This window comes from Centrocercus urophasianus, unplaced genomic scaffold (assembly GCF_019232065.1).
Source record: "Centrocercus urophasianus isolate 14NV4802_14NV808 unplaced genomic scaffold, USGS_Curo_1.0 seq_10, whole genome shotgun sequence".
NCBI lineage: Eukaryota > Metazoa > Chordata > Aves > Galliformes > Phasianidae > Centrocercus > Centrocercus urophasianus.
Window position 1 is genome coordinate 17,102,352 of NW_024884142.1, and position 22,418 is coordinate 17,124,769.

Below are 22,418 nucleotides of genomic sequence, written 5' to 3' on the forward strand. Positions count from 1 at the left end.
ATATCTGTAGTTTCTTTTTTCTCTTGAACAAGCTACTTACAGAACAAGAATTTTTTCGTATCATTCCAGTAATATGATTTCAATCAATAGGATAAAATTTGGTCTTGCCCAATGTTCTATTTCCAAAAACAGCAATAGGAAAGGCTGTTCAGGCACACGAAAGACTGGAGACTTTCTACAGTTCATTTCCTCCTCTGCAGCAGCAGCACAACTCTAAGAGTAAGTAACTACTGATATTGAGCTTGCTTATACTGTCTGTATCCACATTCTGTGGTTGCAAGATCCACGAGTTTGCTATCTGCTAAATAAAAACATTCTTTAACAGTTTACTGTAGATATCTATTTTTCGTAACACATTATCCACCTGGATTTTGTGCAATGTCAGGTCTTGCACTGCTATTGGAGGGGTTCCATTGATAATCTCACACACTCTCTAAATGCGTGAAAGAATCTGCATCAGCAATTGCTATCCCCTTTTTCTATTTTCTATGTATAGAATTTCTCATGATTTAAAAAGATCTGCTTTAAGTTTCCTCTGTCTCTTCTCATCACTCAGTTTACCTGTCAATCTTAAAGTTGGCATGGTATAATGGCTATGCAGAGAGAATAGCTTTCTCCTTAACTACTAAAGCATTGGTAATAATTCTTTATTATTATTGATATTGTTGCTGTTGTTTTATGTTATATTGTTCATGTGTATTGCATGTGTAAATGTGTATAGCTAAAAGCAGATCAGTTTCTCACCAAGCGGGGCACCATACAGGTATAGAAGAAAACTCTTCTTGATCACATACTAATGTTGCAGACAAAACAAACAAACCAACAAACCCTATGTTCCCTTTTCATGTAGATTTCCTTATTTAGAAAACTATGACTGGTCTCACTATTGCTTTTTGTTTGTGCTAAGCCTGCACTCAAGCACTGATTTTTGTAAGAAGACTCAGTTAATACTGGTACATTTCATGTAATGAAAGTCTAATCAATTCAGTCGAGGTCAAAAATCCTTTGGAAATCATGTGCCCACCTTCTTACCCTTCAAATTAACTTCAGAAAATAGTCAGCGCTTTTAGAAATTTATATGACTCCACCTCTTTACGGACAAGTTTCCACAGATATATCTTCTCCTTCCTGACCACACATTTTCCATGGGATAAAAAGGGCTTAATCTAAAAAAAAGGTAAATTCTTTTTACAGGTGTGTGAAGGATTAAATCATTTAATCGAGGTTATTCTATATCAGTAAGCAGCAGTCCACAAACATGCTGACACCAGCTATTTTTGCTTGTGCATTCCACTACCTGAATTCACAATGCAACAGAACATACTGCTTAGTGGCTACCAGACACATACTTTCATATATGTATGTTGTTGAGTAGACATTGTATATTTTCACTTTGGTATATGTACATGCATCCATATATGTATGTGCACTGCTGTGTAGACAGTATATATTTTCACTCTTTTTTTTTCTTTCTTAGAGACAAGTCCAAAAGGTGCAGTAGAGCTGTGTTTACCTTCAGAAACTGGACATACCTTGCACTTAGTACAGGACAGTGAAGGGTGGAGGTCTGCATCCAAAGCCAGACGAGGTGAACTGTTATTGATAAGATGTAATTCTTACTGTGACACCACTCATGAAAAAGCTGTTATGTCTCACAGGGGTAAAGTCTATCAGCAGTTTCCTATCTGTTGTCTTTAACTGACTAAACCTGGTGTTGTTCTGTAGGCAGATCCATGGCTCTGCTGCGAAGACGGCTGTGTTTTTGATGGGCCATTCCGAAAGGGTTTGGAGCAGCGGACAGCCCCCTCAGCACCCTGGCTGCGGGAGGGCCCAGCGGGCACACCGTGTGCACTGCCGCTTCTTTAACTGAAGACATCACCAGATGAAGGGCATTTTAAAGAAATTAAACTATGAAAGGCTTAAGCCTACATGATCTAACTCGGTGCAGACAGATATCGCTCCCTTGCCGAGTCTTTCTCCCTGCAGTTAAGCTGGAAACCGTGACTCGCGGCTGACGGGTGCGTTTCTCCCCAGCTCAGGGCGCAGTGTCAGCGTTATCTCCCACCTCCCCCCGCCCCAGGGGCCACCCCCGCCCGCAGGCCCGTCCGGCAGGCAGCGCAGAGCAAGGCAAGGCAAGGCAAGGCAAGGCAGGGCAGGGCCGGGCCGGGTCGGGCCGGGGGCCCCGCCGCGCCCCTGGGAAGGCGCTGCCCTGCGCTCTGCGCGAGGGAGGGCCGGGCTTCCCCAGTTCAGACAAGTTCTCGCCCCGCTTCTGCGGCGGGTTTTGGTGCGACACCGTCCTGACATGTTGTAACTAGTTTCCACACCCACCGCGCCTGAGAGCGACGGGAAGTACCTGCGGGGAGCCCTGCGCCGTCCTGACTCGCCGCGGCCGCGATCGCAGGAGCTGGGTCTCCCGCCGGGCCGGGAAGAGCCGGGAAGAGGCGAAGTCCCCCCGCGGGGCAGCGGCGCAGTAAGTGGCTCTCCGTCCGCCTCCCGCCGGGGCCGCTCGCCCCCCTCGGCCCGGCCGGTACGGGGCACCGGGCGGGGGCGGGCGGCCCTCGGGAAGGGCTCCCCCCGGTGGCGGGGCCGGGGCGGCGCTGAGGGGCGCTGAGGTGCCGCCGAGCCCCGGCGGGCGCTGCTGCCCGCCCCGAGGTGGCCGTAGGTGCCACACGTGCGGTGCCCCGAGGCTGGGGCGTGGCCGAGCACGTGGCGGTGCCCGCGGATGGTTCTTTTGCCTGAAAAGTGAATTCCAGCCTCAAAAGTGGAGGAGTGGGAACGCTTGCGGTGTTGTTTCTGTGTTTGGTTCTGTTGTTTGTTTTTGCTTGGATTCGGTGCAAGCGACGGTACGGTTGCCTGTTACCGCCTGGCGTTAGTAAATAGCGAGTGCCGTCGGTACGGTTCCTTAATGCCGCGTTTGGTGGAGAAAGGGTGCAGAAGATCCAGTCGTCCCCAGGGCAGCAAGGTTCCTAGAACCCCAGAGACCACACGCGAAGGGGCTGGGACAAGAAATGTCCCTCTTGCAAGGTATAGAGATGGAAACTTTGCGTGGAAGCTGGCCAAGTGACTGGGGAAGGGGCTGAGGACGTCCCTATTGAGAGCACCATGGCCAGGGCCTTTCCGTGGACCAGCCGTGAGAGCCTGAGGTCGGGGCTGCCCCACAGATTTACTGAATGGGAAATGTTTGAAATCCTATGAAAAATAACTAGGCAGGGAAGTTTCTTGTCCTCAGCTCTAGCCTGGAAGGCTGTACTTTTGGAGCCACCCCAGAAAACTGTGTCATTTTCTGCAGAGGGAATTTCTCATGTATTGTTTTTGTGGAAGCTGGGATACTCTCCGTATCTTCCCATTAAAAACACACACTTGGTTTTCTTTCAGCTTTTCTTCTTGCTGGACTCAAGGTGGGTGATAGAGAGGACTAGAAGTTAAGCTTCTTTCTCGGGGTATAAACAACACCTCTCCTGGTAGCATTTGTGGTCATGAGTCTTACAAAGCATAGGTGACATCTGCAAAGATGGGAGGGTGGCTGTTGTCAGGGTCCTGGAAGCCTCCAGAGAAGGGCCTCATTCAGCACAACTTTGCTGATAGAATTGTTTGCTCAAGGAGGATAAATCATGAGGAATCAAGTTGATTTTGCAGAAGTTAGGTATGGTTGAAAACTACATCAAAGCTTTCCTTTAGAGTTTTGCTTAAACCTCAATCTCTCATTCAATAAATATATTGATTTCGTAGATATATTTTCTACAAAATAGCTTCTTGCCTTCTGAGGAGGAAAATCCCTGCTTCAAGACTTCTTGTCAAATATACCTGACATTATAATTTTAATTTGAGAGTTTTCTTCTGTTTCTTCTCACGAATGCATCACATGCTGGTGTCCTTACTTCAAAAAAGTGGAACTGGAATTATTTCACTTGTCTCACCTCCTCTGTGATTTATTTCCATGCTGACAGATTTAACATCTACTTCTTAAAGAAATATATGCAGCTTTAAACTTCTTTTATAAACAGCACTTGTAAATCAAAGATCAGTGTCAAATATGCTCCCTGTAAAATAGCTATTCCTGTTTGGAAGGTGTTGAGTGTAAGTTACTGTATTTGGTCCATGCAACAATTAATTGTCACAAATGCACACGCATGCAATCATTTCTGCATTATATATATGTAGATGTGCTCATAACATTAAATATTTTATATTGCACAACTCCACATACTAAATATAGTCCTGTTCCCTAGTGCTGTTGTCAAAGGGAGAGAAGAAGAGAAAGGGATTTAACCGAAGTTTTGAAATAAATGCTTGAATGTCTTTCTCAACAACATATATTGGCATCCAGTGACAAAACTACTAGGAGAATATCCATTCTAAAACAATAATGATTTCAAAAATATCTTTCAATTGCCTTAGTAAAAAAAAAAAATTAATCCTTTAATGTCATACTAAGACTGACTGTTTTCTAGCACTGTTTGGAGTGGTCCTTGTTCTGGAAGGTCCTATGAGAGGAGTATGTGAGGTGGTCAGTAAAGTTGCATCCATTACTATTGAGATTCTTCAGAACAACTCAGCCTAGTAGCTGTGCACTTTGTACTCTTGGTAGTTTTTCATTCTTTGCCTAAAACTTCTTGAAAAGCTGTTCCACATGATTGCTTTTTATGGTACACCAATTTGAAGTTTTTATTTTTGCAGTATTTTCGGAGTTTTGTCTGTGCTGCATGCTTGGTTGATCTGTCACGCTACACCACAGTCTGTCATCTGCATCTGGGCAGCGTATGTGTGAAAATAGTATTGTTTCCATTTTATAATGTCATATTTTTGCTTGCAAATGCAGTGTAGAATGAAGCCCTGAATATCTGCCATAGGAATACATATAATTCTTGATCAGAGGAAAGCTATCAGATCCCTTTTACTTGCTGCTTTCCTGTTCACCATAAAGAGCTTCTCTGGAAGCTGTAAGAAACACTCCTTTCCCCCAGGCTCAAAAGCAATCCTATCTGGGAAGATCTATCCTGCTATTTGGCTGGGAGACAGGATTCAAATGGGATTATTTCTTATGACATGCTGGTGCCAGCCTCAGATCTGGATTATTTTTTCTTTGTCTTTTTTTAACCTTAGATTTCCCAAGATCCTCAGAAATCTTGGTTTAATTGAACATTTCATTGTACTTCAGAGTACCAATAAGGCATGGAAATTTTGATTTCCATTCCTAGGTTAATGCAGCAAACTTAAGTTTCCTTTCAAGAAGATTTAAACCATTCCCAGCGGACAATAGAAATGTTGTTAGCAAAAATATCTGAAAGGACTTGATACGAATAGAGAATTTTATTTATATGTCAGTAAATGAAACTCTGTATGACTCTTCCTATTATATTGCCATACTAATAATTAGGCTTACAAGGTAACCTAGCGTTAAGTTGCAAACAATACTTTGTATGTGCTTATCATAATTATTCTGGCTTCACTAGCTGTTCTTTCCTACTTCTGTTGTCTTTCTCCTAAGCTCCACATGATGCAAGGCTTGTGTCCTAGCCCTGAGAAATGAGGCACCACTACCATACATCATCATCTTTCTGTTTCACATGGCTGGTGATGCCATTCCTGTGACATTATTTTTTTTTTTCCGGGTTTTCTGTCTGGTGTAGAAAATCATGCAGTGTAGGTTCTAGGCGAGTTGCAGGAATTCCTTAGAGTTGCACAGGCATGAGGGAAGGAATCTTGGTCAATTGTCCTCTGTCAGCCTTAAATCCGAAACTGACACAGCAGGAACCAAGCCTTTCAATCCTTGTTCAATGAAATAAAAAAGATGGTAAGAATGAATTTTTATACCATCAGCAATAAAGAGCTTACTTATTCTTACTTATTAATAATGTTTTGGAAAAAAAAAGAAAAAGAAAAAAAAAAAAAAAAAGGTGAGATTAAAGCAGCCGCTCCTTTTGGCAGAAGGAATGAGCAGGGTGGAAACTAGACACGAGATTGCTGAATCAGAGTTTGATCCCAGATGTGGGAGGGGACATCTTTCTGGAGTTCCTCATAAGTCACTGAAATGAGGTAGGCTGTACCTGCTTAGGAGCAACAAATGGATTAGATCAGCATGGGAGAACAAACAGATAAGAAGTAGGAGCTGAATTACTGTAATTTCAAAGAAGCCAGAGAAAAGGTATGTGTTGCATCAAAAATTAGGAAATAATTGTTTTCTGAAGTGTTTCTCTCAACACTACTCTGTCAGTTGTTATTATAAAGAGACTTTTGAAACGCTGCCTACAGTAGTGTACTGGAGTATACTTTGTGTATGTGTTACTGGTGCAGATCTTCAGTGTTCTGCTGTCTTTTAAATAGAAGACTTTCACCAAATCATTTCACATGCTTCGTATTGCCTTAAGTGGAAGAGGCTCCTTAAGTAGCTTCCTAATAGTCATTTGGGAATATTAATCTCTGAGCATTTTCAAAACTCTTTGATGTTCTTAGAAGGTGTGAGAAAAAGGTGTCAGCAATATTATCAGAAAAGTATTTTGCATAATATCTGTGCGTGTCTGACTTAGACTGCTACAACTATTCTGATTGTTGTCTTACTTTACTTTCCTCTCCTTCCAGGTATATTTCACCATCTCACAAATGGAAGTATAAGAGACTTTGTACAAAATATATGTGAAAATGGAAACCTCATCTTTACTATCATCCCTACATGATGAATGCAGATCAGACAACTTTATTGAGCCTCATTACAAGGAATGGTACCGAGTAGCTATTGATGCTCTAATTGAAGGAGGTTTAGAAGCCTACAAAGAATTTCTTTCGAAAGAGAGATGTTCAGAGTTCCTTGCAGATGAGGAAATTGATTATATTTTGAACAATGTTCATAAACTTCCCCAAAACACAGTTTATTCCTCTAACAATGCCATTGATGACACCTCTTCCTCGGGAACCTACTGGCCTATTGAATCAGATGTGGAAGCTCCAAATCTTGACTTAGGTTGGCCCTACCTGATGCCTGGAATTTCTGGTGGCACAAATATCGATCTGCTGTTTCATCCCCCACGAGCACAGCCTTACACCATAAAGGAAACTATTCGGAAGATGATACGAGATGCAAGAAAGGTAAACATGAAAAATACTGGGGGAAAAAAAAATTATCAATTATCTAGTTGGTGTTTTATCAGGAGCTTTTTTCCTCCCTTGGCAAGAAAAAAATTATCTGGCTGCTTACAATTTAACCTCATTTACAAGGGATCAGGGATTAGTTGAAGGAATTAATGAAGCATTATGACTATTTTACTGTATTGCTGACCATTAATCCATGAGAAAGTTTTGGTAATCAGCATACCATTGCTTTGACCTCACTTGAATATGCCTCAAATGACACAGATCTATCCAACTTCAGGGTATAATCCTAAGGTTTCTGTCCTTCATCAGTTGGGAATATATTCAATGGGAACATGCATCAGTTTGGCATGCTATCCTGTTGTTAGAAAAAAATAACATCTGTATGTACATTGTACTCATGCACCTTATGATTCTCAGCTTTTGTGATTTTGCATGCCCATTATCACCATGAAAGTTAATTGGGAAGGTATCAGAGAGTATTAAGAGTATTACTTCTCCGAATGTACTTCTCTCTGCGTAGGGACTTTTGCATCTTGAGTTTCCTAAGACTCACGTTGAGAAGAAGGTGCTGTGTATGTACAATGCATGCGCCTCTTGCTTCCTAGCATTATGTGTAACAAAAATAAAAATAAAAAGTAGATCTATAATTAAGGTGTTGAGGTGGACTCTGGGCCATGTTACCTCCTGAAACAGATGTTTCAGAAGTATTCCTAGCAAGTATACCGTGCCCTCCTTTTTTCCCCATGGAAAAGGTTTATTTTTGCTCTGTAAGGGCTTTAAATCTGTAGGACATCCAAGTCAAGTACCTCTGTAAACACTATTGTGACTTAAATATGCATGTAAGTGGGTGCAATGGAAGTGAATTGAAAAGGGCGTGTGGAAGGGAAGGATTTCTTTTTATGAGGTCTCTCTATTTAGATAAAGCATATAATTTGTTGCTACAATAGACTTATCACTAGACCATTTGTCATGCATTTTACAGCCTTGAATTATCGTCTGTTCTCAACACAAGGAAGAGAATTCTTTTGTTTTTTCCCCCTTTGTCCCTCTTAAATTGACAGTTGTCGTTTTCTTCTTTTGGATGCAGTAGGACTTGGCTTGGTTGGCATACTTTGGTCTTTTTCAACTGCTGCTCCAGAGCTACTAATGTATCTACTGAAAGGTAAAGAAGGAAAACAGAGTTAAGTCTGTTGCCAAGGCCAGCTCCGATTTGTGAGATCCCGAAACATCATGAGGAAATACTGTTTCCAGTCCTTTTCCACTTCTGCTTAGCTATTTCGTTTATATGCCATCCAGACCCTCTCCAATTGACTCTCAAGAGCTGTCTAGTTAAATGTCTTTTTAGGCAGTATGTCTACTCTGAATTTGGCTTGGCAGAAAAGTAAGTGTGATTCTTACCTCTTTTTGAAAAGGAAGTTTATTCTGTATTACATTAGCTCTCTCATAAGGCTGTGTCATTCTCATGTTACAAAGAGGATATGATGTATGTGTCACTGCCAAATGAGACAGCTGAAAGGCTTGTGTAGTTGATCAGTACAACCTCAGGAGCAGCAATCATAACACTGTTGACACAGCAATCGATACAGGTTGGTTACTTTAGGAAGCAGCAGTTAAATCTAAAAGATAGAGGGTTGTTCAGCCTCTTCTGTGAAATGTGTGGAAAAGTTTAAAGGATTTCTAAGTGAGATAAAGTAAGGTATTTAAAACATGCCTACAGCAGGCAAACACTTTGTAAACAGGCTAACCCACTTCTCCTAAGCCATGTATAAAAATATAGTTATATTAAACAGAGTTCTGTGTTACATAGTAGTGGAGACATGTTGTCATATGAATTTTCAAAGGAAGTAAAAAATGTCACACATGAGAAAAGAAACCTGTACAGAATAAAAAGGTTATTCAGCAAATCACATTAAACCAATACAGCTCTAAGCAAATTTGATGGGCATTTCAGCATTTTCCCAATTTCAGTCGGAAAATAAACAGACTGTTAAGGTGAGAGTATTCATACCACCAAAACTTTATGCACCACACCTGTGTACCTGAGTTCAGGCATTGATTTCCCTGGACTACCTGAACACTCAGTACAGTGAGAAACCAACTCCTACGTAGACAAGTCAGAGAATGCTTCTGCAGTGATCCACCCAATAAAGAAAACTATTCAACATATTTGTATGTATTTACTAGCCCAAGAATTCATAACTGAGACTAAACTAGTTGAAACGTGCACTCTTTTGAATATTTGGAGATATATAAGGATAAGATGACATTATTAGTGGACTTACTCTTGACCTCTTTCATGCTTGATGCATCACAGTGTCACTCCTTAAAATGATTATTACTTATGTTAATTCTGACCTTAAGAAGACATGTTGTAAACAACGTTAGGCAACTTGCTTGCTGACAGCAATTTTTTCCTGACTAAAGAGGAAAACCATATGTAAGGCTATGCTACACTGTACTAAAAACTGACTGTGAAATAGTGTCATAAGAAAATCTTGTCACATGCTTCTTAAATGTATGATCTGTAGAAAAATTATGCACATCATCTTCATGCTAAATTCAGTCAATATAACAATGGAGTCTTATATCAATGGACTGCATACTTGTGATATATGTTTTTGAACAAAGATTAGAATTTGTTGTACAGAAGATGACATTACATCACAGTCTACAGTACTTCTGCAGGATAGCTATGCTGTCAGAGTGAGGTTAGCAGAATGCCTCGGGTCAAACCAACTTGCCAACAAAGTGGGTTTACTGTTAGTGTAACTAGACCTCATCTTCAAATGATACAGCTTGCCAACCTTGCTCCTCTGTTGACATAACTGATGTTCATGCAAGGAGGCTGTTTGGCAGGACTATGTCAGTTCACGAACCATGAATCTTTTTCAGATGTTGATGTAACCGTGTGGGGAAGAAAGCGCTGCGAGGTCTGTCTGACCTTAATGATGGACTTTGCAAACAAGCTGGTAGACTTATTCCTTGTGTTTTGGAAGGTTGTGCCTTTAATCACTGGTAGGTTTCTAGCTTCTCGGAAGCTTGAGGTGTTCGTACAGCCTGACTCATCCCAGCTGAGCTGTCTGAACCACAACTGATAATGTTTAGCAGTTTTTCCTGACAAGATTATTCATCTGAGAAATGGTATCAAGATGATTACTTATCTTTGTCAATCTTCCTCCTCTTAATATAAAGTAACACAGAGATTTCAATAATGAAGTGTTCTTTCCCTGTATGACTTTTCATGAGTTGCTTCAAAACTATAAGTTGTGAAGCTTGCACATGGGTTTTACAAACATCTTGTACTGTTTTCTCAAGTATGATTGACAGGGCAAGGGAACAGGGAAAGGGCAGGACATAGCAGCAAAGGGTCCTTCTGGATGCATGTTTTTCTTTCACTTCGTTAACTGGATTCCCCTTTCCACCACTGAAACATTCCTACATACCATAGAGAGGATGCATAGTTCTGAGTCTTTTAGATTGATATCCAAATAAGGATCAGCTCTTCCTGGAGAGAATTCAAACCTGTTTTGTTAAGAATCATGTTGTTTAGACAACCCAAGGATTACTGCTTTGCAACACAAGCCAGAAAACACTGAAAGACTTCCTTGAAATACTTTTGGGATTCCTGATGGAATGTATTAAGTTGCAGGCTATCCAGTTAATATACCACACTTTGCACTGATTTATTTTATTCAAATTGCGTAGCATCTTCAACCTGGATTCATAAAATCAGCAATAATTGTAAGACTTTTTAAAAAGTTATTTCTTAAGAAGATTGAGATCTAGATGGTTAATGTATGATTATTTTGGAAAATTGAAGAGAGGCAAGTGTTTCTACTGAAATTGGGTTTTTTGATGTTTACAAAACTTGAAGCCATGAGAAAGAATTAATTTATAGTGTAAAAGGGTGTAACCTGTTATTAAGTCTTGCTGGACCACCTGTATGTAGGCCTTTAGTAAGTTACAGAGGACTTTTTTGAGTTCTTGGGAGAGAACTATTGTATGAAGTCTAAGTATCATTTCTGTCTTGTCTTGCAGAGTCCTGGCCTAAGTCAAGTAAATAAAAACAGTTGATTCTTTTTACATCTGTGGAAAAAGGAAATTAATTTCTTCTGATTTCTTTTTTTCCCCAGTTCGTTTGATTTGTTTTCATACTTTAAGGCATGAGCAAGAGGATGTGCATAACAGAAAAAAATGATCATATGGTATTGATCTCCTTGTTTGGATATGTGCATAGATACATAAATAAAGATCTAGTACTAGCTGTATACAAATATGAGAAAAAACCAGGCTCTTTATGTGCTTATATGAAGAGTGATGCCTCCATGCAGAAAGAAACTTGTAGAAATGGGTGTGGAAGACTGTTAAGCAATCATTTTTACTCTCAACAATACTCTTTGCCAACTATTTTAAATATAATTTGAACAGAGATTGGAACAATGATAGTGAGTTATGCTTGCAGCAGTGCTTATCTTAGCTCATTAACTACAGCAGTCCAAGTAGATGAGAGAGAGGGGCTACAATTTATTGTTCATAAACTGAAAAAATTACTGAATCCCAGGAGAAAGGTTGGTAAATGAAATAGTCATCCCACTGAAAAAAAAAATATGCTATTTCTAGAGTCCCTGATAAACGATGGATATATTTTTTAAGTTCTCAGTTGAAGATGTCTGAACAAAATTTTCCTTGCTAAGATATGCTACTAAACAAGGACTTCAGCAGGTGTTTTAGTACCAGCTACATTTAAAAAGTGCATTCATCATCTGCTTCTGCCCACCTTTGGGTTCCTGGTATTTGCAGACCAGCATGGCAGTCATGCGTATACTTTCCAGGTGAAACATGATGCTAGCCTTTTGTAGATTCATTACAGAGAATAAGGTTGTGTCCCAGTTTTTCTAATCACATAGGGGACATGCAACACACTGGACGAGGATGTGTTGTTTGTGCTCCTACTGTATGATTTGGTGTTTGTTCTTTGTTATCTGCTCACAGTGAGTAATCATGTCAGGTATTCACCAGACTGAATTTGCCTTTGGATTCCTCGTCCTTGTTTATTTACCTGCCCCCCTCGCCCCCTGCCTTGACATTGTTTGCGTGAGCATAGTCATACAAGTGATGATAAATACAAAGAGAAGAGGCATCAATAGGACACTCTTTGAAGTGGCCACTCAGATTTTGTAAGAGAGGAGTAGAACGACTTAATGATCAAATTGTTCTTAAAACTGAAGTGTGTGGAAAGGCTAATTTAACTGCTAACAGAAAATCATCTTAATTTGACCTGAATTTTTAACACATGGGAGAACTTTTGTAACTTCTGGAGAAAAGGTTTTGAGATGTGAAAATTTAGGAGGGCAGGGATGTAAAAGAGCACAAGCAAACACCAGAGGCCTAGGACTTCTGTTAAGTGCATTTCTTCTATACCATTTCTCTATACATTATATTCACTCACAGGATCTAAAACTGAAGAGCAAGCAGAGGCTAGGATTAGCATGAGGGGGAATCTGACAAAAAAAAAAAGTGTAATCAGTTGAGAAGTTTTTGCTCACAGGTTTTCCATCAGGTCAAAGGTTTGCAGGTCTGTTCACCAGTATTTGATGCTTGTGTTTTATCTGAAAAGAGGCAGTGAACTGATTGATAGGCATTGCCTTTTTGTGTCACAGCTGTGCTAATGCATTATCAAAATACTGCACATCTATGATGGATTTAAAAATGGAATAAGGAAAAGTAAAGATCAGACCTTACAGATGTATTTATTAATGTCTGCCTAGTATATGAGAAGTGCATACATATGTTTTGTGGCAATATTTTTCATTAAAACATTTTCTCTTATTGACATAAATCTTTGTCAGTCAAAACAAGAAAGTGCTATTAAAAAGTCATTTATACTTCTTGTGCATTCTGTAAAGTGTTCTTTAGGCATATTCAGGAATACCTTTGTACTACAACATGCGGAATAGATTATAAGTAAAGATCTGCTATAAATACAAAACTGTTGACATAAAGTGATATTGCTCAGGCAAAATGGTGCTTCTAGGTGCCAGTCGAGTGTATTTGGGGTTTGTTTCTCCCTTTTTCTTCTTTTCAAAAGAAAAAAAATAATGTTGAAGCCATTTTTGTTCTTCTGAATTCCTATCCTCACAGATCCTAGTAGATCTGTCTGGGTTTTCACAAGTTTTTCAGCCAGGGAAGAATCTTGCCTGAAGATCTACAGGCTTAATCATTTCACGTTCAGTATTGCCATCGGCCTTTTTTGATCTTTTAGTATAGTGTTTTATCTCAGAGAACTTTCCAACATAGCCAGTGCTGCTCTGAGGAATGAAGAACACATTTTGGGCAATTTTAATCTTTAAATTCATTCAGAATTTGGAATTCATATCAGAATTTGGAAACGCAAATACTCTACTACTTATTCAGGTAGCATTTCAAAGAAGCATTACACTGCTGTAGGAGTGTTCACGTAGTATAATAGAAACTACATGGAATGTGGAGATCTGCTGATGTGGAGGAAAACACTCCCGAAGCACAAAAGCCTGCTAGCTGCTGTCAGAATTTCCCATTCTCCTGTTCAGGAGTGGGGGTGAATGCCACTGAGTTATTTGTATTTAGTTTCTTAATACAAGTGTGTTCTTCACTTGCAGTTATTTCAGAACAGCTTGCTTGTAGCAGTGTTATTTTCCCCATGGAGTAGTACAAGGCACTGTAATAATCGAACTACGCTTTAGAATTCACCTCTCCAAAACAAGTGCAGACTTTTTCAATGATATCAGTGTGATCACGATTTTCCCTTTAGCCTTCTGTTAAGTTACATCTGTGTTTCCTAATGAACAGGTGATATTCTGTACAACCAAAATTGAAGTCCACATTTTCAGCATGCTTGAGACTTCAGGAGGCGTTTGTATTTGGAAATCCTATCCTGACTGACCTTACCTAGAGAGGAGAGAAGTGAGGGCTGTCATAACAATCACATGCTGTAACTAGGGTTTTGCTCGTTACTTTATAGGAGTTCCTACTGCCATCCATAAAATGACTCACCTCAGTACAGCTGTTCAAAATAAATAGTTGCAAGGTCTGGCTACAGCTTGCTTGATAAACAAAGTTAACAACTTTATTGTACATTGTCCACTTATTAGTAAGCCTGTTTAATTTACAGTAGTGTTATTTATGCATGTAGCTATCTCTGTTTCTCTTACCTTTGCCATCTTTTTCCCATTTGTTGTGTGTTTGTTTTCTTAAGCTATAAACATTGCTATGTTTTGCCTTAAGTCTGTATCCTGTACAGCTGACTGGCATCTTAGTGTTCCTGATTGGCAGAAATGTCGCTGCCACAGTAGATTCAGAATTTATATGCTCTTCTTTATCCTCAGCCATCAAAGAATATGACCAAAGTGTTTGCAGTTTTGTAGATGAGAATATCAAGCCATAAAGGCATTGAATTTCAAAAGAGTAGAAAAAAGAGACAATTATAAATCAAAAGCCAAAGTGTAATATACATTAGCAAACAGAGCAGGTAGGGGTTAGATAACAAATTTGTTATTTTCTCTGTAGGTTTACTTGATAAAAAATCATGATTATGCATTTAGTGTTATAGCTATGAGGACTAATGTCTGAGGAACATCAGTACTGTTCCAGACATGTTTGCATTAGTATATGACAGTAGCTTTGTACTGCTTACTTTTCAAAAATGTATTTAGAAGCATAAAGGTCTTCCTTATCTTCAGATAAAGAGGGTGTTTCTTCAAGACACACATGGGCTGTTCTCATGCTTTAGGTAAGAGCAGATTGGCTTAACTCGTTACGTCTCAGTCCGAAGCACTTGCTGGAAGATGTAAGGCCTAAGAAAACTAGAACTAATCCCTCAAGCCCAGGCTCTGGTGTGACCCTTGCCCTCACAGCCAGGCATGTAGGCACAGAGCTGCCTCCAGAAAGCTTTGGTGGGGTGCCTTTTATCCAGGGCTTTTTGCTAACTGCAGCACCAGATCTCCTCAGGCCTTTTTGCTTCTGCAAGCACTCTGCTGTGAGAGATGAAGCCCCGATAAGGTAATGTGAGAAGTTCTGTGCTGTATCTCTCAGAGATGAAAAGAGAACTTTGATATCTGCTTCATCCACTAGCAGTCGGGCTAGAACAGTAGCACAGGGCTGTGTGTTCAGGTGGCCAAACGGGTGTGCCTTCTGTTCAAACAGCAGGTGTAACATCTCTGCCTCATTTTCATGCTGTTTCCTGGAGCTGCAGGCACTCTTTCCCAAGCAGGCTGCACTTCAGCTCAATAGGCTTCCTTTATGGGTTAAGCACTAGGTAAGCACTAGACATCACCTTTTAATTCAGGTGAATCTGAGTGGCATCCGCCTGCAGAAGGCATTGCAGTCAGTGTTTTCATACTAGGCTTTTGATGCTCAGTATGGCAGACTTAAACATAGGGATAAGGTGGTATAACCCACAGAGAGAAAAGCAGGTTCCTGCTGATCCTCTGTGGGACCTTCTCAAGAAATAGGAGCAGAGCTACCTGTCTGCACATCACAGACACTATGCACAGACTTTTTTAAGCCGTGCAGAATTCACTGCTAGAGGACAGCATTTCCTGATGAGAACCATTGGGGACAGCAGTGTCTGCGTTAGCAGAACCAATGTCACTCAAGTGCCAGAGACAGACTGCCAGTCACCAGACCTGGGGCTGCAGCCAGCAGCTTAAAGAACAATAATATCTGAGGCTGTTCACTCTTTTGATAGTTCCTTGTCACTGACTAATGGTAGATAGCACACGAACCCAGTGATTGACTGAAATATCACTGTCAAGGCTGTGCGGTTTTTTGTTTTTTAGTTTTTCATAATATGCAGCATATGTGACTACACAGTGACTCTTTGATAGAGGTCAGTAACCTGTCATTGCTGGAGATAGGTCTAAAAATATCAACCATTCAGTGGATCCCGCTCTTCCATATGTGCTAAAACAAATATACAGAAGGCTGCTTTAAAATGTAACAAAAGCTCTATTTTGCTCTGAGGAAATACTTTGAAAATAAGAAAAATAAGTATAGAAATGAAGTTGGGAATTATGACTGATACATCTGTTTGCTTATTTATTTGCAATCACTTTGTTTCATCTCCTACGGCTGTATGATCGCATTATGTGAATGACTAGAATTAAATAATGCCAAATAGTTATTTTTCTGGTGATATCACTATCTATTTTGTTCATGAATTTCAAGCTTATTGAATTATGACGACAGTCACTTGAGCTGGAAGTCATATTAGTGAGATGATTTGATTTCTTATGCACCATTTAAATTTAATGATGGAGGTGCACTCCTGGTCTGAAGTGCTGCAGTACAGTGCTGCAGTCTCTTGATGTAGGAACTCTGTCTTGATTAGGGGCTTGTTCCACTCGGTCATGTATTGGTCAGGCATGACTCCATAGGAATCAGTATCAAATGGATGGAAATAAGGCATGCATCATGCATGCAGGGGCATTTGCACTGGACATTGGGAATAGTTTCTTCATGAAGAGGGTGGTGACACCGTAGAAAGGGCTGCTGAGGGAAGTGATTCCCTATCCCTGAAGATTTTTGAGAGTATGGATATAGGAGTGAGAATCATGGCTTAGGGAAAGGACTCAGTAAGTCAGGCTAATGGTAGGACTTGATGATCTCAAAGGTCTTTTCAAACCCAAGAGATTCTCTGATTCTGTGGTTTTTCGTATGGTGTCTGTAATGTGCAGACATTTCTGCTCTCATTCCTGAAGTGCACGTAGTACAGGGTCTCATTCGTTCCATCATCTTCAGTCTTCCCTGATGTATGAAATGCCACTATGACATTGGAAGTACGGTAATGCTTTCAAATTGCTAATCAAATCACTTTGTTGTATTGACAAGTTTTTGATAGCTCATTTTCATTCATAGGTCTAAAAGATTTGAGTGGATATTGCCTGAATAGGGCCATCTTACTCATCCTCTGTTTTATTTTGCAGTAATCTGAAATTTTAAATGTTGTTTTCTAATTTCACTGGAGCAAGGGTGAAATTTAGAGATCTGGCTTGATCAGAAACTACAATAGACTCATTACAAAAATGGAGTATATGTACAATTTATCTCATTTTTCAGACAAGTTGAAAAAAGCTTTACAGGCATTTCTTCTCGAAGCAAAATTAGATCCCTAATCCTGAAAGGTTTAAAATACTTTAATTTATGAACACGAGAAGTTCCATTAATTTAATGAGCATATGTGATTGCAGAATCGACACCTATGGATCTAAATGTTAGAATCTGTTATAGAGATTATATGAAAATATTATTAAGATTTTTAAGAAATTATTAAGATTACAAGAAAATATGATTAAGAATCATATTTTAAGTATTTGAATTATCCATTTCTATTAAATAGTGCCACAGTAAACTTGTAATACAAAATGAACGTATATCTTTAGTTGATTTCATTCACGGGTCAACTAAAAAGATTTGTGCATCTCTAAGTTGCTGTGCTTTAACCCAGCCGGCAGCTGAGCACTGCACAGCCACTCATCCTCTTCCCCCAGTGGGTGGGAGACAGAGTTGGGAAAATACTAGAACTTGTGGGTTGAGGTAAAGACAGTATAGTGGAGGAGGAAATAATGGGAAAATAATAGTATGTATTTACAAAACAAGTGATGCACAGTGTGATTGCTCACCACCCATTGACCGATGCCCAGCCAGTTCCTAGGTGGCAGCAGCCATCCCAGCCAACTCCTCCCTTAGCTTTATTGTTCGGCATGATGCCACACAGTCTGGGACATACCTTTGGCCAGCTGACATCAGCTATCCCTATTCTGTTCTCTTTCAGCATCTTGTGCACCCTCAGCTCCTCAGTGGCAGAGCAGTATCAGGAGCTGAAATGTCCTTGGCTCTGTGCAGTTCTGCTCTGCAACAACTAACACATTGGTGTGCTATCAACATTGTTTTCATCCTAAATCCAAAACACAGCACAATGACAACAGCTAGGAAGAAAATTAACTCTAATCGGGACATAAGTAAACTGCTTTCCTTTTTAAAAACTGTAAATAATAACTGAATTGAATATATGAATATCTGAAATCCAAACAAGGCACTGAAGGTGGAAGATTTTTCCATCTCCAAATGCTATCTCATCACTCAGTTCTTCTTTACTGTTTGAAGCACACGTGGAACAGATTCCACAAAGTCTATCCCAAAGGAGTGGATACACATGTGAATGTTGTAGCAGATAAAAATACCATTTCAGAGAACAAGACAAATTTCTCACATTTATGCAGAAAGAGCAAGCATTGGTTGTGCCTATATAGGCAAAAATCATTTTTTCTCTAATTTACTTTGACTTGCCTGAACTGAAATTATTGAGTTCTCTGCTAACAAACCTGAAGAGTTTGTTCTTGGGATGGAGGCTTTGTTATTTTCTGCCACATGGCACATGCTTGCTTTACTTATACACAAGGAAAATTCCATAGATTCCATAGAGGAGTTTCTCAATGTGTACTCTGAGGCTTTTGAAATTATTGCAAAATATCTATTAAAAACTTACATACTTTTTCATGCATGCTGGCATGCAAGCAAACAAAATGAAAGAAAAAACAGTAAGATCTGATCATCTGGAATTTAGCTATTGTGATAGAACTGTCTAAAATAGTTTATAGGTTTGGGCTTTTTAAAATGTTTCATATTCTGAAATATTTAGAAAAACAACACCTTGACAAATATTTTAATGGACAATTATGACACTATGCCCACATTAACAGTGTGTACATAGATATATTGGTTCTGAATTTTGTTATTGTGGTTTCAAAAATCTTTGGGATCACAATTTCATTGTCTGCTAAATTTCATAGAGAGACATTGCTTATATTATCTGAGGAGGTGGCTTGCTACATTCATGATAGAAAATAGTCCTCTGAGATGAAAGCCAAAAGCAAAAGCATTTCAGTTTAATATATTATTATTCACTAGTTCATAATACAGCTGTGTTGAAGGTAGTAGACTATACATATAACAAAAATACAGATGTTTGGAAAAGGAAAGCTCTAATTTCTGACATTTGTAGTAATAGTATTTAATTACAAAAATTGAAGTTACCAATCTTAGTCGTGTATGTCAAACATGAATTAGGTGATGATATTTGACAGACCATAACTGTAATTGTTTTTAAAAGAACATGAAGAACTAAGTATTTAAAGATTTTATTTCTTTACTTCTAGCAAAGTACATTGACTGAAATGTTCCAGCAGCATAATTTTATAACATTACATGATAGGAAATTATTGTACTGAATGAGAAATGAAAAGTTGTGGTTTAATTCCAAATGCAGAAAACTCCTTGTCTTGTTTTAAAGACATTCAGAAGTAACAATAACATTCTATTTGGTGCATTTCATTTAACTGTTGTTTACACATTGAGGTTCCAGTTTTTTAAAAAAAAAACAAAATGGAACTTATAAAAACTGCTTATTTTCACATTGTTTGTATGGGATCCATAGAATTTAACGTATGCAGAAAGAAATGGATTGAGGTGTAAGCAGAATTTTTCCTTGCTCAATAGACTGGGTTTTGGCAGGCTTGTTGAGGAGTCTTAACTGCATATGAGTAGGTAACAAAGTTTAGTTTTTACAGTGGTGAGTTACAGTAAAAATACACTGAATCATTTTTTTGCTTCATAGTATATATATTTTTCATTAGCTATGAATAAAGTCAACAGCAATTGGAATGTGAATAATGAGCATGGATGTATTCCTGTCTTGTTCCTAAACAGCTTATCTATGGCTCTCGGTGAGATTTTAGTCTGAAACAGTAAAACGAGACAAACTGCTATAAACTGTGTAAACTCAATAGAGGAAATCTGTTTACCTGTAAAAGATGGGAAAAAAGTGATGTTAAATTATCTTCAAACAAAAAGTGTAAACATGTTGCACAGTGTTTATGTCAATGGACATTCACACACACGTTCTGGAATTTCTTTGGAAAGCTGACTATCAGCAGTGGCCTCAGCAAGCAGTGTGCTACAGGAGCTGAAATGTGGAGTGCTTTGAGTGTGACATCGGTGAAAATCCTTTCGTGGTAATTATTAACATGTTTAGCTAAATTAATGCATTATGAAAGCTGATGATGGCATGTCACTTCGGACATTTTTAATTAATTTCAAAGTCACAGCTAGTCCTGAAGGTCAGCAGGCTGCTCAGGAAGGGTTTCAATATTAATATACCATCTCTTTCTCAGATTTGCTAAAAACAACGGAACCAAGAAAATCTCAAATTAAATATTCCCTTTGTTTGTTGCCAAGTGTTCAATGATCTTTTGAGGTTCCTTCCAATCGCTGACATTCTGTGGTTCTGATTCTGTGATGTTGTGGAGGATCAGCAGTGTTTGCTGACTTGCTTATTCTCAGGCAGGCTTTTGGGTGCCTTGTGACTGAGATTTGAAGGGTAATGAATGTTTGGCCCTGAATTCAGTTAGGTTTGCTGTGATGCAGAGCCAAATCCCAGTGGCAAGGCTGTAATTTTGAGCTCATTCATGTAGTCACAATCTTCTCCATTAGACTGGTCATGATTCTGATATTTTAATTGTACTGATACTTTTTATATGTGATTCTTATTTACTTTTTATTTACCTTATTTACTTTTTATTTACCTTTTATCTTAGGCAGCTGTTTGATCTGTGTTCTCATGTCCTTTCCATAGGCCACATCATTGCTTTTCTTTTCAGATATAATATCCTAATTGATTTTGTTGGAAGTTACTCTGGAAAATAACTACATAAACATACTCCTGTAGTCAATATTTGTGTCCATTAGAATCTCACAGTATGTTACCAGATCTTATCCTATCTCTGCATCCATTTCCAGGCTGCAAAATCCACTGATGTTGATAAGAGTAACAGATTGATGGATTTTGATGCAAGAAGGAATCATTACGATAATGAAATCTGATTGCTTGTATATCACAAGCCTTACAGTATTGCATCTTCAAGGAGCTGATCGTAAGAATACATCTGACTTCAGATCATGCTGTCCTAGCCTCATGGTTAGCATTGGGTATCTAACCCATAACTGCTCAAAGATTGGGTACTATTGGGTACTATTCCTTTTCTCTAAATTATGAAATTTGCTTGGAGAAATTCATTCTGCAAGTCCACGCCAGCCGTGCCTGAGCTTTGTGTCCGTGCATCTCATCATCTGACATGACAGTGAGCCAAAGGGTAAAGAGGATTGCAAATGCAGGACCAGGAGGCTCAGCTGGGCTCTGCATGGCTGCAGGAACTGCTTTCACAGGGACTGGGATGCTCAACATAGCTATAAATGCATTGGGCTCTGAGGATTTGTATACATGGCATGATCAAGTACAGAGAGAAGATTCCCAAGATGCTGGGCGGTTCACCTCACCAGAGCTTAGCATTAGCGTGACCAGGCTGCTTCCAGCCCTAAAAGTAATGAGCCAGGGCTGACTCAGATGTCCCTGCACAGAACAGTGGTGTGACACGCACGCACACACCCTGTCCATTTGTGGTTTCCCAGATAAAAGTAGATGTAGTAGTGTTATTCCCACATTTATGAAGCGGTTTGAGCTTTACATATGAAAAGCTTTCAATAGGTACTTAAGTGTTATTGCGAGTAATTTAAGAGGAATTCAAAAAGCTGCTTATTTTTCTGATAGATTTGCTAAGTCTTTTATGGCAGAAAGTAGCAGACTTCAATAAGTTTTAATTTTATAGGTAAGTAAGGGATGATTTAGAAGGCTGTAAATATTAAAAATGTATTCCTATGCTAATATCCTCTGGAACTAGCTAAAATGCTAGAATGCTTTCTTATTCCATGCAAATACCTTTCACATTAAAAAAAATATATATATTAAAAACATAGGTGTAGAACTTGGAAGAGTGGCATGCAAATTCCTTTTAGGACACAAACTTCCTATTTATCTTATGGCAAATTATTTAGACTTTTTCAGAAGTTCTCTAATACCACAGAAATTAAACATGTAAGTTCCCATCTATAAATGTTAATATTAGTCCAGTGTGATTTGTAAAGATGTGCATAGTATGGGGCACTTGTACTGGGGATAGCAAGCACAGCATTGAGAGCTTAATCTAGAATCCACCTTCTCAAGAGTTTGTAATAGTTTAAATTTGCTTTAACCTTTTCCATGTTTGTTCTTGCCCATGAAGTTGTTTGCTCTTTTCAGCATTCAAGCAGAAATACTTCAGTCTTATCCAAATAAAATGTGGAGGACAGTTCACTCCCCTACTTCTGCACCACATTCTGCCATTCCTTTCTGTCACATTATTCCTTTCTCGTGGATGCCAGACACAAGAAAATAACTTTGTTCTCTGGAAATACTGTTT

The 22,418-nt window shown here is 39.2% G+C and overlaps 1 protein-coding gene across 3 annotated transcripts; it reads left to right on the forward strand.

Moving 5' to 3' along the window:
• Window positions 1-2,394: 2,394 nt before the first annotated feature.
• Window positions 2,395-8,552, forward strand: FAM83B (family with sequence similarity 83 member B). 3 transcript variants are annotated; one of them, XM_042823209.1, is made up of 3 exons: window positions 2,395-2,470; window positions 6,580-7,083; window positions 8,177-8,552. In XM_042823209.1, exons 2-3 carry the CDS (start codon window positions 6,640-6,642, stop codon window positions 8,177-8,179), a joined length of 447 nt encoding a protein of 148 aa, XP_042679143.1. In that variant the 5' UTR covers window positions 2,395-2,470; window positions 6,580-6,639; the 3' UTR covers window positions 8,180-8,552. The 3 variants fall into 3 exon arrangements, with proteins under 3 accessions (XP_042679143.1, XP_042679137.1, XP_042679150.1); XM_042823203.1 differs by lacking the exon at window positions 2,395-2,470 and adding an exon at window positions 6,062-6,145; XM_042823216.1 differs by lacking the exon at window positions 2,395-2,470 and adding an exon at window positions 6,446-6,469.
• Window positions 8,553-22,418: the final 13,866 nt, after the last annotated feature.

Excerpts from the sequence above, each read along its gene's own strand:
- FAM83B (XM_042823209.1), top strand. The coding sequence starts at position 6,640 with ATGGAAACCTCATCTTTACTATCATCCCTACATGATGAATGCAGATCA.